At 37.6% G+C, this 14789-nt stretch overlaps 1 protein-coding gene across 7 annotated transcripts in view; it reads left to right on the forward strand.

Moving 5' to 3' along the window:
* Nucleotides 1–14789, forward strand: part of LOC132430955 (platelet glycoprotein 4) — an 83137-nt gene that overhangs the window by 44376 nt on the left and 23972 nt on the right. For all 7 annotated transcript variants that reach the window (XM_060020329.1, XM_060020328.1, XM_060020330.1 and 4 more), the window contains exons 2-3: nt 6745–6833; nt 7319–7527. In XM_060020329.1, the coding sequence (XP_059876312.1) occupies nt 7408–7527 (120 nt within the window). In that variant the 5' untranslated portion in view covers nt 6745–6833; nt 7319–7407. The remainder of the gene's footprint in view (nt 1–6744; nt 6834–7318; nt 7528–14789) is intronic.

Genomic DNA, 14789 nt, shown 5'->3' on the forward strand with positions numbered 1-14789 from the left:
CTATTCCCATTTTCTTAATTGTTTTGGGTTCGTTATTGTAGGTCTTTTCCTTCTCTTGTGTTTTTTGCCTAGAGAAGTTCCTTTAGCATTTGTTGTAAAGCTGGTTTGGTGGTGCTGAACTCTCTCAGCTTTAGCTTGTCTGTAAAGGTTTTAATTTCTCCATCAAATCCGAATGAGATCCTTGCTGTGTAGAGTAATCTTGGTTGCAGGGTTTTTTCCTTCATCACTTTAAATATGTCCTGCCAGTCCCTTCTGGCTTGCAGAGTTTCTGCTGAAAGATCAGCTGTTAACCTTATGGGGATGCCCTTGTGTGTTATTTGTTGTTTTTCCCTTGCTACTTTTAATATGTTTTCTTTATATTTAATTTTTGACAGTTTGATTAATATGTGTCTTGCCATGTTTCTCCTTGGATTTATCCTGTATGGGACTCTCTGTGCTTCCTGGACTTGATTAACAATTTCCTTTCCCATATTAGGTACGTTTTCAACTATAATCTCTTCAAATATTTTCTCAGTCCCTTTCTTTTTCTCTTCTTCTTCTGGGACCCCTATACTTCGAATGTTGGTGCATTTAATGTTGTCCCAGAGGTCTCTGAGACTGTCCTCAGTTCTTTTCATTCTTTTTTCTTTATTCTGATCTGCAGTAGTTATTTCCACTATTTATTCTTCCAGGTCACTTATCCGTTCTTCTGCCTCAGTTATTCTGCTATTGATCCCATCTAGAGTATTTTTCATTTCATTTATTGTGTTGTTCATCATTGCTTGTTTCCTCTTTAGTTCTTCTAGGTCCTTGCTAAATGTTTCTTGCATTTTCTCTATTCTATTTCCAAGATTTTGGATCTACTTTACTATCATTATTCTGAATTCTTTTTCAGGTAGACTGCCTATTTCCTCTTCATTTGTTAGGTCTGGTGGGTTTTTATCTTGCTCCTTCATCTGCTGTGTGTTTTTCTGTCTTCTCATTTTGCTTCTCTGACTGTGTTTGGGGTCTCCTTTTCGCAGGCTGCAGGTTCGTAGTTCCCATTGTTTTTGGTATCTGTCCCCAGTGGCTAAAGTTGGTTCAGTGGGTTGTGTAGGCTTCCTGGTGGAGGGGACTAGTGCCTGTGTTCTGGTGGATGAAGGTGGATTTTGTCTTTCTGGTGGGCAGGTCCACGTCTGGTGGTGTGTTTTGGGGTGTCTGTGGCCTTATTATGATTTTAGTCAGCCTCTCTGCTAATGGGTGGGGTTGTGTTCCTGTTTTGCTAGTTGTTTGGAATAGGGTTTCCAGCACTGTAGCTTGCTGGTCATTAAGTGAAGCTGGGTGTTGGTGTTGAGATGGAGATCTCTGGGAAATTTTCGCCGTTTGATATTATGTGGAGCTGGGGGGGTCTCTTGTGGACCAGTGTCCTGAAGTTGGCTCTCCCACCTCAGAGGCACAGCACTGACTCCTGGCTGCAGCGCCAAGAACCTTTCATCCACACGGCTCAGAATAAAAGGGAGAAAAAGTAGAAAGAAAGAAAAAGAAAGAAGAGAAAATAAAATAATGTAAGATAAAATAAAGTTATAAAAATAAAAAATAATTATTAAGAAAAAAAAACTTTTTAAGTTAAAAAAAAAAAAGGGACGGACAGAACGCTAGGACAAAAGGTGAAAGCAATGCTGTACAGACAAAATCTCACACAGAAGCATACACATAGACACTCACAAAAAGAGGAAAAGGGGGAAAAATCATAAATCTTGCTCTCAAAGTCCACCTCCTCAATTTGGGATGATTCGTTGTCTATTCAGGTATTCCACAGATGCAGGGTACATCAAGTTGATTGTGGAGATTTAATCCGCTGCTCCTGAGGCTGCTAGGAGAGATTTCCCTTTCTATTCTTTGTTCGCACAGCTCCCAAGGGCTCAGCTTTGGATCTGGACCCGCCTCTGCATGTAGGTCGCCGGAGGGCGTGTGTTCTTCGCTCAGACAGGACGGGGTTAAAGGAGCCGCTGATTCGGGGGCTCTGGCGCACTCAGGCTGGGGGGAGGGAGGGATATGGATGCGGGGCGAGCCTGTGGTGGCAGAGGCCGGTGTGACGTTGCACCAGCCTGAGGCGCACCGTGTGTTCTCCCGGGGAAGTTGTCCCTGGCAGTGGGACCCTGGCAGTGGCGGGCTGCACAGGCTCCCCGGAAGGGAGGTATGGATAGTGACCTGTGCTTGAACACAGGCTTCTTGGTGGCAGCAGCAGCAGCCTTAGCGTCTCATGTCCGTCTCTGGCGTCCGCGTTTTTAGCCGCGACTCGCGCCCGTCTCTGGAGCTCCTTTAAGCGGCGCTCTTAATCCCCTCTCCTGGCGCACCCGGAAACAAAGAGGGAAGGAAAAGTCTCTTGCCTCTTCGGCAGCTCCAGACCTTTTCCCGGACTCCCTCCCGGCTAGCCGTGGTGCACTAACCCCCTGCAGGCTGTGTTAACACCGCCAGTCCTCTCCTCAATGTCTTATTATGAAGAAGAAATAACAGTAAAGAATAAAACTTAATCTAATATTAGCAAGTAAAATAAATTTTATTATGTAAGAAGCTGTACTACTGAGAAAACCATGTGTGCAAAACACAAATTTTATGTGCTCTAAATGGCTACATGTGAGAGGAGAGTGGGGAATAACTACACTTTTTTTATGAAGCTCTTGAATAGAATGTCCTGAGTAACCTGAACTTTTGTGTATTCAATTCATGTCCTACTTAATTTGGTAGTCCCTCCTTTGCTTCAGGTGAATAAAACTACAGTTGACCCTTGAACAGAACAGGTTTGAACTTTGTGGGTCCACTTTGACACAGAATTTTTTCAGTAGATACTACAGTACTACCTGATCCACAGTGTGTAGTTGGTTGGATCCACAGATGCAGAACTACAGATAAGGAGGGCTGACTGTATAGTTATATGTGGATTTTCCACTGCCCGCAGGGTCCATAACCCCTCTGCGTTGTTCAAGGGTCACCTTGTATTTGTAATTTTGTAGTATGAAGCATAAGGTTAAAGTATAATTATAATAGCAATACTTAACTTATGGTGACAGGGCACTGACGCATAATAAATGAATGCAAGTAAGTAGTTCCCCCATATTCACGGGTGTGGAGGATACCTTCTAAGACCCTCATTGGGTGCCTGAACCCAGAGATAGCACCAAACCCTAAGTAGTCCCCCTGTAGCCAAGATTTTGCTTTCTACAGGTTCAGTTACCTTCACCTGACCACTTTTGACCATGGGTAAGTGAAACTGTGGAAAGCAAAGCCATTGATAAAGGAGGACTACACTACACATGTGAAATACCTTGCCTATTCTTAGAGAGAAAAAAAAAAAGGAAACTTACATCAGGGTAACAAAAGTATGTCGGCCAATAGAAAATGTGAAAAATTAGATAAACTCAATCTTTTTCTGTTGAAAATATCAGTACACATATGCAGGAATGTTAGAGTAACTCTTGTATCTTTGCTTATGCATCATCCAGACAGTGTCAGACTAGGAACTGTCTAACCATGCAATTCAACCCCAAAAATTATTGACACTTTTGTTTTCTGATGAACTTGACTCAACAGCAGTGGGCTGTGTATACTATCTCACTTCAGTTTTAAATTCAAAGCAGACAGAGCCTAGGCAGTACCCAGGTCTGCCCATGACTTCACATCTCTGGGCTCAGGGTCCTTGGAAGTCATAATAATGAGTTTTCATGTTTAGAGAGGCACTGAATAACCTGTTGCCCCCTGGGTCGTCCAGTGGACTTTCTTGAGACTCTTTGCCCCTTGCAGAAACTCTTTCCTGTAGTCCGTGGGGCTGCTTGAATAAAGGAGAATGATTCTGGGAAAGGTCAGGTAGATTCTTAACTAGGTGATGGCATAGATCTGGAAAGGGGCAAATAATACACACCTCTGTCCATCTCAGAAACCATAGAATTGTAATGTTTAACTCATTTTATATTCCATCTGTCAGAATTGCAAATAACATTAATATTGAATAATTTTTAGTGGTGTTTCTATAGAAAATACAATATCTTTCGGAAAGAGATGATTTTATCTTTGAGTTGTATTTTTTAATAGATTCATGATGTTATAGAAACAAAACTAGAATTTGACCCTCGGGATTTCGTGTCCCAATTTTTTAATGAATTGCAGTCCATTTGTTTCTACAGAGATTCTCCTCAAGTTTCCTAAACATGGGATAGGATAGTGTTAGTTGGGAGTGGGGAGACCAAGTTGGGAATCAGGGTCTTGGGGTTCCCACCACTGCTGCCACTGCTGTAATCAAAGTCACTCTGCCTGGTCTTCCATGTAAGAATTTGAGTGAAGAACCAGTTCAGCTGCCTAAATTAAAAACTGGGGATCTCATCTTAGCATCTTATTTTACACATGAGGAAACTGAGGAATAGAGCTATTAAGTGACTTGCCCAAGGTCAGCTGGCAAGAGAGTAGCCCATCACGCTTCAGTTTATTCTCCAGTCTCTCAGTTACAGCAGGCTCGATCCCTGTATTTTGATGACTACCTTAAGTATAACTTGCAGATTTTGAACTGGGGAATGGTCTATGAAATAGGCATTCAGTAAAATATTACTTGATAAGCTCCCCTGAATATGATCACTTGTATACAGTACAGAACACCTGGGTGACATTCTCTACTCAGCAATTACAATGATCGTTTAAAAGATGATGTTTCAGGGCTTCCCTGGTGGCGCAGTGGTTGAGAGTCTGCCTGCCGATGCAGGGAACACGGGTTCGTGCCCCGGCCCGGGAAGATCCCACATGCCGCGGAGCGGCTGGGCCCGTGAGCCATGGCCGCTGAGCCTGCGCGTCTGGAGCCTGTGCTCCGCGGCGGGAGAGGCCAAAAGAGTGAGAGGCCCGCGTACTGCAAAAATAAAAAAAACAGAAAAAAACAAAAACAAAAAGGATGATGCTTCACAAAAATTTTAAGGTGCTATACAATTATCCTTTGCAAAGGAGATTCTACTTGTGAATATCTAGTCATTATTATCAGGTTTAAATAATTTGTTCCATTGCATTATGACAATCCTGGCCAAAGCCATAGGAGGTAGCGTATATTCTTCCCCCTCCACCCCCAAGCAATTAATAAAAAGCCGACTCTACTTGCTCAGGGACACATAAAATTCCACAGGAAAAATAAATCACTTGTTTAGGCTTGTGTGTTTTGTTTACATTGGAAAAAAACATGTGACACTCATGACTATTCAAGCTTCTTAGCCATGAGGACCTCAGTGTGAATCAGTTTGCTCATCCTGATTTACAGTGGAAGTATCCTAGCTATAAGGCATTGGTAAAGGGAAATCCTAAAGGATGAAAAATAAATAAATTGCCATGAAAAAATTTTATAACATCTTTTTCCATTTTGGGGAAAAGTCTTATTTTCTTAACATTAGTCTTAACACTATTTTCTTAGCTATGCAATGAATATTTTAAAAAAACTAAATGTTTCCTCAAGTGGAAAGAACTACTAATAAAATCATCAGAGTGGTACTTCAACCACAACAAAGCTATGGAGGGAAAATCTGAGACCATAACAAAATATAATTATTATTCTACTTACAAGGTTGAGAAAAATATTATGTGTGCCTCTTTTTTGTCTGTAGCCTCCATTCTGTTGGCATTTTTGTTTTCCTTGGCCAGGGGCATTTTGAAGTAGGGAATATTTGTTTATAAGCTACAAAGCACATTCTGTTTATTGATGTCAGGTCAACCCCATTATAAAAAATGCGATTGCAACCAAAATAGCTCAAATGAGTATGTTTTCAATATTTGAATAATAAAGTCTTATTAACCTTGTTACAATAGGATCTACTTATTCCACTAAGAGTTTTCTTGCAAAGATAAGACTGACTAAGTGAAATACATATTGACACAATCTAGTTGCTTTTAACAGAACTGGCATGAGTCAGTTGCCCATGACAGAATGAACAATATTGCCCTTGAATATGTTAAAAAATATATATGTGAGACCAGCAAGAAAGCAATGACTATCACAGAAACTAGACATCCTCTACATATTTTCTTTAAAGTCTTTTCACCTTTAGACTACCTAAAAATCAGTTATTAAAAAAAGAAATTGACTAAATTTTGTTTCTTTTTATGGCTGAGTAATATTCCATTGTATATATGCGCCACATCTTCTTTATCCATTCATCTGTCGATGGACATACATATGGAATCTAAGAAAAAAAAAAAAGGTCATGAAGAACCTAGGGGCAAGACGGGAATAAAGACACAGACCTACTAGAGCATGGACTTCCTTGAGGATATGGGGAGGGGGAGGGGGAGGTTGTGACGAGGTGAGAGAGTGGCATGGACATATATACACTACCAAGCGTAAAGTGGATAGCTAGTGAGAAGCAGCCGCATAAAACAGGGAGATCAGCTCGGTGCTTTGTGACCACCTAGAGGGGTGGGATAGGGAGGGTGGGAGGGAGGAAGATGCAGGAGGGAAGAGATATGGGAACGTGTATATGTATAACTGATTCACTTTGTTATAAAGCAGAAACTAACACACCATTGTAAAGCAATTATGTTCCAATAAAGATGTTAAAAAAAAAAGAAATGAAGTACTCTTCTTTAAAATATTTCAATGTTTTCAACACCGTGTATAAGAAAGAATGCAGGCATGAACTCAATATTGATGAAAGTGGAATTTTCTTTTAATAATTATAATTTTGATGTTATTAGGGAGTAGTCTAGTGCTAATTTTCTGGCAATGTATTTTCCCAATTTACTCATGCTTTTTTGTTTTAACAGATAGCTTACAATTGATTACAAGAATTGATTCCTCTGAGACTCATCAGATCATTTCCTGTAAAATCCGTATCTCTCTATTTGTGAAAAAGGTAAAGAAAACATCTGTCACCAAACTTGCTTAGCATTTAGATGTGATAGACATCAGTCCACCCACATTCAGTTTGCAGGAGAACTCCAGTTAGGGTGCAGATGGTTGTGTTGGGGTGGAGAAGCCAGATAGAGGGTGAAGATGCCCGTAAGTGTCCCAGGCTGATGCAAGGTAAGCAGAGGGCGAGAGTACAGTAAGCATATTCTCCTTAGATAAGATTTCAGAATGTTAATCATCCATAGAAAGAAAATTTTAAAGAGGAGAACTTCGAAGAACTGCTCTATGTGACATTATTTATTACTTCTACCACTGGTAGGTAGGTCAAATCAAGAAAGGACAAGACCTAGAAAGTTTTATTTTTTTTTTTAAAAAAAGCATCTGTTTATAACTGGCAGAATGATCTGTTTCAGTTGCGTGTTTTCCTTGTACTTTGATCTTTTTGTTTGATACTTATGCTTCTGTTTTATGATCTCCTTCTAATGATAGAACCAGACCTCTTGGAAACCACCTTCATCAGACCTGGGAGTTTGAAGGAAGCAGGTGCTGAACCTTAGTTTTTTCCCAGAACAAGAAAAATGGGCTGCGATCGAAACTGTGGGCTCATCGCTGGTGCTGTCATTGGTGCAGCCCTGGCTGTGTTTGGAGGTATTCTAATGCCAGTTGGAGACATGCTTATTGAGAAGACAATTAAAAAGGTACAAGTAATTTCAAGAATATTTCTTGCTGTCCTGATTCATTCTATCTTCCATCCCTTTTTGGCTTAGGGTGGCTGTTTGATATTTCATTGTAACTGGCAATAATGTGTCTCCAACACAAACGTGATTGTGAACTACTGAAACTACATGATAGAGAAGTGGTCACAGTATGATGTATATTCTACCATTCATATTCTATATGAATGCACTGTCATCTTAGGTCTAAATATTTAATTTCTGATAAAAAACTATTATAGGTATGCAGGTAAGTAGAAATAATTACATTTAATTATGTCAATAGAGTATGCTGATAAGCTTTTGAATGAGAAATGAGTGTTATTTTGTGAGGGTACATTTATAAAATGGGTGCAGTTTGATTAATGTTGAGAAAAGTAAAATCATATTTAATATATATATAACTTAAACAAAATTGTGTTTAATATTGATGTAGGAATATTTGGTAAAACTGGTAAAAATTATTTCTGTTTGGTAAACTGCTCTATATGATATGTGTAATAATATATGATTGTCTTATGAACATTTCTTATTGATGAAGTTTGATAATTGACTTTTAGAAGATACTTCCAGAAATGTAATTTAGAACATATCCTAGTATATATGTAACAAGTTGACTATAGTTTTAACAAAACTAAAAATAAAAGTGACTAAAATATATTTAGTCACCTATGTGTTAAGTCACTAAAAATAAAGTGACTTAATATATAGGCTTTGTACAACAAACTAGAATTTATCTCCCACCCTAGTTCCTTCTAATTCACTTTCATACTCACCAACTTTAATTGATAAAGAGAAGGAAGACTAGAATAAAGGAAAGTAGATCTGCTGAAGTCCTAAATCAGGGATGGCAAATTCAAATGGCTTCAGGGGTTTGGAGACAAGGTTTAAAAAAAAAAAAAAAAAAAAAATGGGGAACTACCAAGAACAAGGTAAAAACAAGACAAGGACTATTGTGAATTTAAAAGTGTGTGCTCTGCCCAAAGGCATGTATGTTCATTTTTAAAATACAATGCTACACTGCTTTTACACAAAGAGAAGATGGAGACAGTGAAGCAAAACCATGAAAAAGTGTGTGGAGCTAGTTGATGAGCAATTAGCATGCAACATTTGTGGATATTTTGTTGGTTCCTCTGATTGTGTAAAAAAAAATCTGTTGTACATATGTTTGGAAGTATATACCCTTTTTGTAAAATCTTACAAGGTGAAGCAGGTTAGGCTTTTTTTTTTACCATTGATGAAAAATGAAGTACATATGTGAAAGAAAAAAAAAAGATGAAATTTTGATATTCTTATTAAAAGGTTTGGGGCTTCCCTGGTGGTGCAGTGGTTGAGAGTCCGCCTGCCAATGCAGGGGACACGGGTTCGTGCCCCAGTCCGGGAAGATCCCACATGCCGCGGAGCGGCTGCGCCCGTGAGCCATGGCCGCTGAGCCTGCGCGTCCGGAGCCCGTGCTCCACAACGGGAGAGGCCACAACAGTGAGAGGCTCGTGTACTGCAAAAAAAAAAAAAAAAAAAAAAAGTTTGATTCTTTTGGTTTGTTTTTTTTTGTTTTTTTTTTTTTACTATTTCAATGCTATAGACAAAATGAGTTTGTGTATAAATACATTGAAAATCTAAGAAAACTGAAAAACAAATATAAAGTGAAATGGAGCTATGAGGGCAGTCTTGCTGACAAAATTTCTTTCATTCATTGTATATTAGGTATCCTGTATTTGTGGCAACTTACACAAAGTTATGTGATGCATCATATCATGTATAGTGAGGCTGAATAGAAGCCTAGTTCATTGTATGAACATTGAAAGTAAACACTGAAAGATTAATTTCCAAATTATTCTCTCGAATATCTCAAATTCAATTGTTCTCTATTCCTTTACCTCTTAATCAAAATTATAAAGTATTATTTCATTCACTAAAAATAAATAAATAAATAAATAAAATATAGTGCTAGCCAAATAAAACATATCTGAATGCTGGCCTCAGCTCTCAGCCTGATTCAGATGTCAGCGGTCTAGACGTTAGTAAGCACAGTGCACATGGAGAACAACAAGAACTGAATCTGAAAATGGGCTAGACTACCAACTCATACTGAAGTTTCTGTTCCTGCTAAGACCTTGATCTGTCTCATCCATTCATCCATGTTTAACATCTTACTCTTACTAGGAGTATAAACATATACAATTATATTTCACTAAAGCACTGACCTAATTGACAAATAAATATGAAGATTTAATTTCAAATCTAGTTACCCCGGACAAGAAGTTACTATTTTCCAGTGTTTTTTCGGTTTAGCTAAAATGCTTAGTCTTTAAATTTAAAAACTTTTCTCACTGTACCATTATAGCTCTTGTCTTAATATAACAGATTTTTAAAAAATAGGACATTTTTAGGTACAGTTTCTATACTTGCATGCTATATTTGCTTAATAACAGTATAGTCATTTCTATCCTTTCTCTTGCTAACAGACTGCAAAAATTTCAACCTCATGCATTTAACTGAAAATATACATTAAATTCCATCTCCTTCCTTGGAATTCCCAGTTTTCTTGATATTATTATTATTATATTTTATATATTTATTTATTTTTGGCTGTATTGGGTCTTTGTTGCTGCACGTGGGCTTTCTCTAGCTGTGGTGAGCAGGGGCTACACTTCGTTGCGGTGCACGGGCTTCTCATTGTGGTGGCTTCTCTTGCTGTGGAGCACGGGCTCTAGGCGCATCGGCTTCAGTAGTTGTGGCTCGCGGGCTCTCGAGCACAGGCTCAGTAGTTGTGGCGCACGGGTTTAGTTGCTCTGCGGCACGTGGGATCTTCCTGGACCAGGGCTCGAACCCATGTCCCCTACATGGGCAGGTGGATTCTTAACCACTGTGCCACGAGGGAAGCCCTATTTTTAATACAGTTCAATAGAGACAGACAGGTGATGGTGAGGTGGGGAGAATCTAATAGTGCGAGAGGGAATTGCCATTGTTCAACACCCTTTCTGCTCTATAAACTTTCTTCTCTTCTGTATATTCTGGGGCGAGAGAACAGGATCAGTTCTAACACAGAGACTATAACTTATTTTGTGGAAAAATCTTCAGAATAGAAAAGTGACAATAATCTTCCAGTGCACAGCATTTTAGACTAAGACTTTTTTGATACATAATTGATCATCTGTAGCTTAATAGTGGTCATCTGTTCTTTCTTATTATTCAACAGTATTATTCATTTAGACCCTGTTAGATGGCATGAGGGGTGCCAGCATCTATTTTAATTGTTTACTGTTTATCTCTAAGTTCACAATGGCTAATCCTGAGGAAATAAGAGTTTTCAGACATCAGAAATTTGCTTTTGTATAGAGGCCAAGAGAGAATAAAATAAATATTTATCTCAAGAAATATAAGTTTTAACTGGGGAAAGCATATTGTAAAAACTACAGAGACCTGTGAAACTCTATAATTGAATTCTAAAGCATATACTGTAGAAAATAAATATTATTTAGAAAGAGAACTTTCTCAGAGTGTTCAATAACTTCAGGAAGAAGGTGAGATTTGAATTGGATTTTGAAGTACAAAATTTTGAAAGTCCAAAGAAGGCTCCAATAAAAGTGTCAAAGGACTGTTTAATACTATGGGAAAAGTTGTGGAAATGCAAGTAAATGTTGTGACGAGGGAAGGAGGAATATTAAAAAATGTGCCAAAAATATAGGATTAACAGGAGAGACAATTAGAAAAATAATAACATGGGGTAAGATTTAGGAAGCTTTGAACATCAGTTAGAAGACTAATTAATGAAATGATAGGCAATAGTAGATGGTTTATGTTTTCTGGTAGGTGTTAGATATAACAAAATCTGCATTCAGAGATTGATATCAAATATACTATATACTAATATGCTATATACCATACATACTAATATACCATACTATATACTAATAAAGCATTTATTTAGTCCTACTAAGAGCTGCATATATACTAATTCATTTAATCTTCAGAAATATCTATGAGAAGGTATTACTATTTTACCCATTTTACAGTCACAAGACCCTAAATCAACTTGCCAACTCACCTAGCCAAAAGGAGGACGAGTTAGTTTCCATACCTAGGCAATCTAAAGGGAGAGACTAGATGATTTACACAGTTTTGTACTCTATAATTCTACAATAGAATGTACTGGAAAGTGAGGAGACCGAAAACAGGAAGCGCTATGTAGGACATGACCACTTTCAAGGAGAATTTAAGACTCCCTTTAGAAAGATCTTTGCAGAGTCTGCACATAACAAAAGGCACTCTGGTTTAGTGTGGTGGAGTACCTAGAACTGATGGGTGATGGGATACAATGGGATAGAGGGACTAAACAGGGAGAGAGAGGAGTAAAAAGAACAAACTGCAAGATGTCCAGTTGTTATTGATAGAACTGTATACCTTAGAAGAATAAAAAACAGACATTTTATAAGCGATTTGATATGAACATCAGTGTATATTTCAGAGGTCAGAGCTCAAGAGATTTGATCATTATTATAGGGAATACAGATAAAACTAAACAGTAGATTTGCTTAAGGAGAATTTGAATATAGAGACAAAAGGGCAGAGAAATTACTATAGGATATGTGCATTCTGAGGTAGGTAGGAAGACAAAAACAGAAAAGGGTAAAATTATTTTATATGGAGCAATGAAAACAATAGAGTGCATTTTTTGGGAAGTTAATAGGAAGCCAATTTTCAGGGAAAGAATAAAATGATCTCAGGCAGATGAAAATTAAGGAAATAATGGTTAGAACATCGTCAGTAATGACTTTGAAAGTATAATTTCACTAGGGCAGGGTAACAAAGCAGGGATAAAATAAATAAATAGAGTGTTTTCCCTTCTTGTTTTTGAAATGAGGGTTATCTGCAATCTTTGATTTACATTGTAACCCAGCTCAATATCCACAGACTAAGACATCATCAGAATACCTTCAATGGTTAGGGGCTGTGTGGTACATTTAAGACTAAGCCTGAGTTTGCTCTCGGATGTTCATATATCCATGATGATCTTGTCCATTTGAATCATGTAAAGATGCTGGGACTTTTTCTTTATTTAAATAAAACTGTTTCTTTTTTATTTAGTTTGAAAAATTATTATTATTAATTTTTTTTTTTTTTTTTTTTTGCGGTACACGGGCCTCTCACCACTGTGGCCTCTCCCATTGCGGAGCACAGGCTCCGGACTCGCAGGCTCAGCGGCCACAGCTCACGGGCCCAGCCACTCCGCGGCATGTGGGATCTTCCCAGACCGGGGCACGAACCCGTGTCCCCCGCATCGGCAGGCGGACTCTCAACCACTGCGCCACCAGGGAAGCCCTAAAAAATTATTTTTTAAATGAGATTGGCATATGTATCTGTTCGGCATGCAATATAAGTCAAATCTTTGAATTATGTGTAATCCCAGAGAGCCAAGTATCTTACCACTGACTCAGAGCACTTAGGTTAATTCTGTTATTTTACAAATATATACAAGTTTTACTACTGGTCAGTTTTGTCTACAATTGAAACTCATTGCAGATTACTTGCTGTATTTAATGGACTAGTAGCAACTTGGCAAAGTTATTACCTGTATACAAGCACCATAAAAAAAAAGAAGTGCTTAATTTAAAAAGATCAGAAAATCATATCCTGTTGTTACCTAAGTTTTAAATATAGAATTGGGACTCTATGATGCCTTCCAGTTCTAAAAGATGGCACCAGACACCAGCCTTTGAAATGGCCTAAACTAGTCCATACATTTTACTTCATGTGTATATGTGTGTGTGTGTATATGTATATATATATGTATTTCTTTACTCGTTATTTCCAAGGGATATTTTTTAGGGACTTTGTGCTTTTTATGCATTATAACTGGAAACTTTTTTTACCAGTATTTTAGACTTTGATTCCTAATAGATTTGTGTGGGCCCAGCAGGTTTATGCACTCTTGCTAGACACACTAAAAGTCAATGGCATGAGCTGCCACGAATGTGGAAAGTAGAAATTACCAGAGGACTTCAGAAAAAGGTCAAAGTTCTGCCACCATTTACAAAGATTAACTTATCACTTGACACTGTTAATGTCACTTGATATATGTTTGGTGAATATTATATAACAGGCAATTTAAAATAATTTCAATTTAATTTCCCTATGATATTAACTGTAGAACACCAAGAAGGAAATTAAAGATACCTTTATTTCCAATTAAAAACTAATGTTCAATTATACCATCATTCAATTATACCATCATTTCCTTCCCCCATTCTTGAAAAGAATGATCCTTCAGTAGCCAAAAAAGTGCTTCCAGATAAAATAAATTGAAATAACAATTATTTATGTTCATTAAAATGACTAGAATTTCAAATCAACAGTACATATTTAATAGTAAAATTAATTTCATAATATATGCTTAGAGCATTTCCAGATATGATAAAATAGTTTTTACATTATTATAGTATCTAAAAAGCTAAAAAAAAGTGCCAGAAGTATAGGTTGTTAAAGATGGTAGCATTTGTTTTAAATTTAATGATAATATATGAGAACATGAAATACTCTAAAACAAATTATAAATTTAAAGAGCAGAATAACATGGTTTAAACACATATATTTGCCTATTAGCTCCAATAATAAAATCACTTTAAAATGTTTTAAGAAAAAGCAGATCAGCATGTGTAATTTTCTTCCTCTAGCCCAATTTAATATCAACATAGTTTACTTTTCATGCCAAATACAAAATCTCCCATTTTAGGTTCTTCCATAAACTCTTGACAGCTGATTTCTGAGTTTCAGAAACACATTAGATCTGATCCATTTCACCAAATATTATTCTGTGGTTTAACTGTTGACTTGATAACCTGAGACTGAAACCACTTTTTGACTCTCAACACAACTGGTACTAATATTCTAATTCATTCTCTCTCAGCACGCACACACACACATATGCATCATGTACACACATAGGAGAATATTTTTTGAAATGGGAAGACTGCTTGTAACTGGTCCTAAACAGAACAAATTGTAGTAGTGAGTGGAGAGGATAAAGACTCTTTTCAGCATGTTTCTGCTTTCTAGGGAAGTTTTGATTTCACTGGATGGAGAATAAATAGAAGAGTGATTAAATAGAAGAAGTAGTGTCACAGGATTTTACATGAGTTCTTGCCAGATGACTGGTTTAGACAGGAATCCTATGAACGAAGTAGTTAAAGCAATCTGGAAAGTAAGTGAGATGAGAGTTCTCCCTCTAAGGGGTGGAGAATATTTGT

Source organism: Delphinus delphis, chromosome 9 (genome assembly GCF_949987515.2).
Source record: "Delphinus delphis chromosome 9, mDelDel1.2, whole genome shotgun sequence".
Lineage (NCBI taxonomy): Eukaryota > Metazoa > Chordata > Mammalia > Artiodactyla > Delphinidae > Delphinus > Delphinus delphis.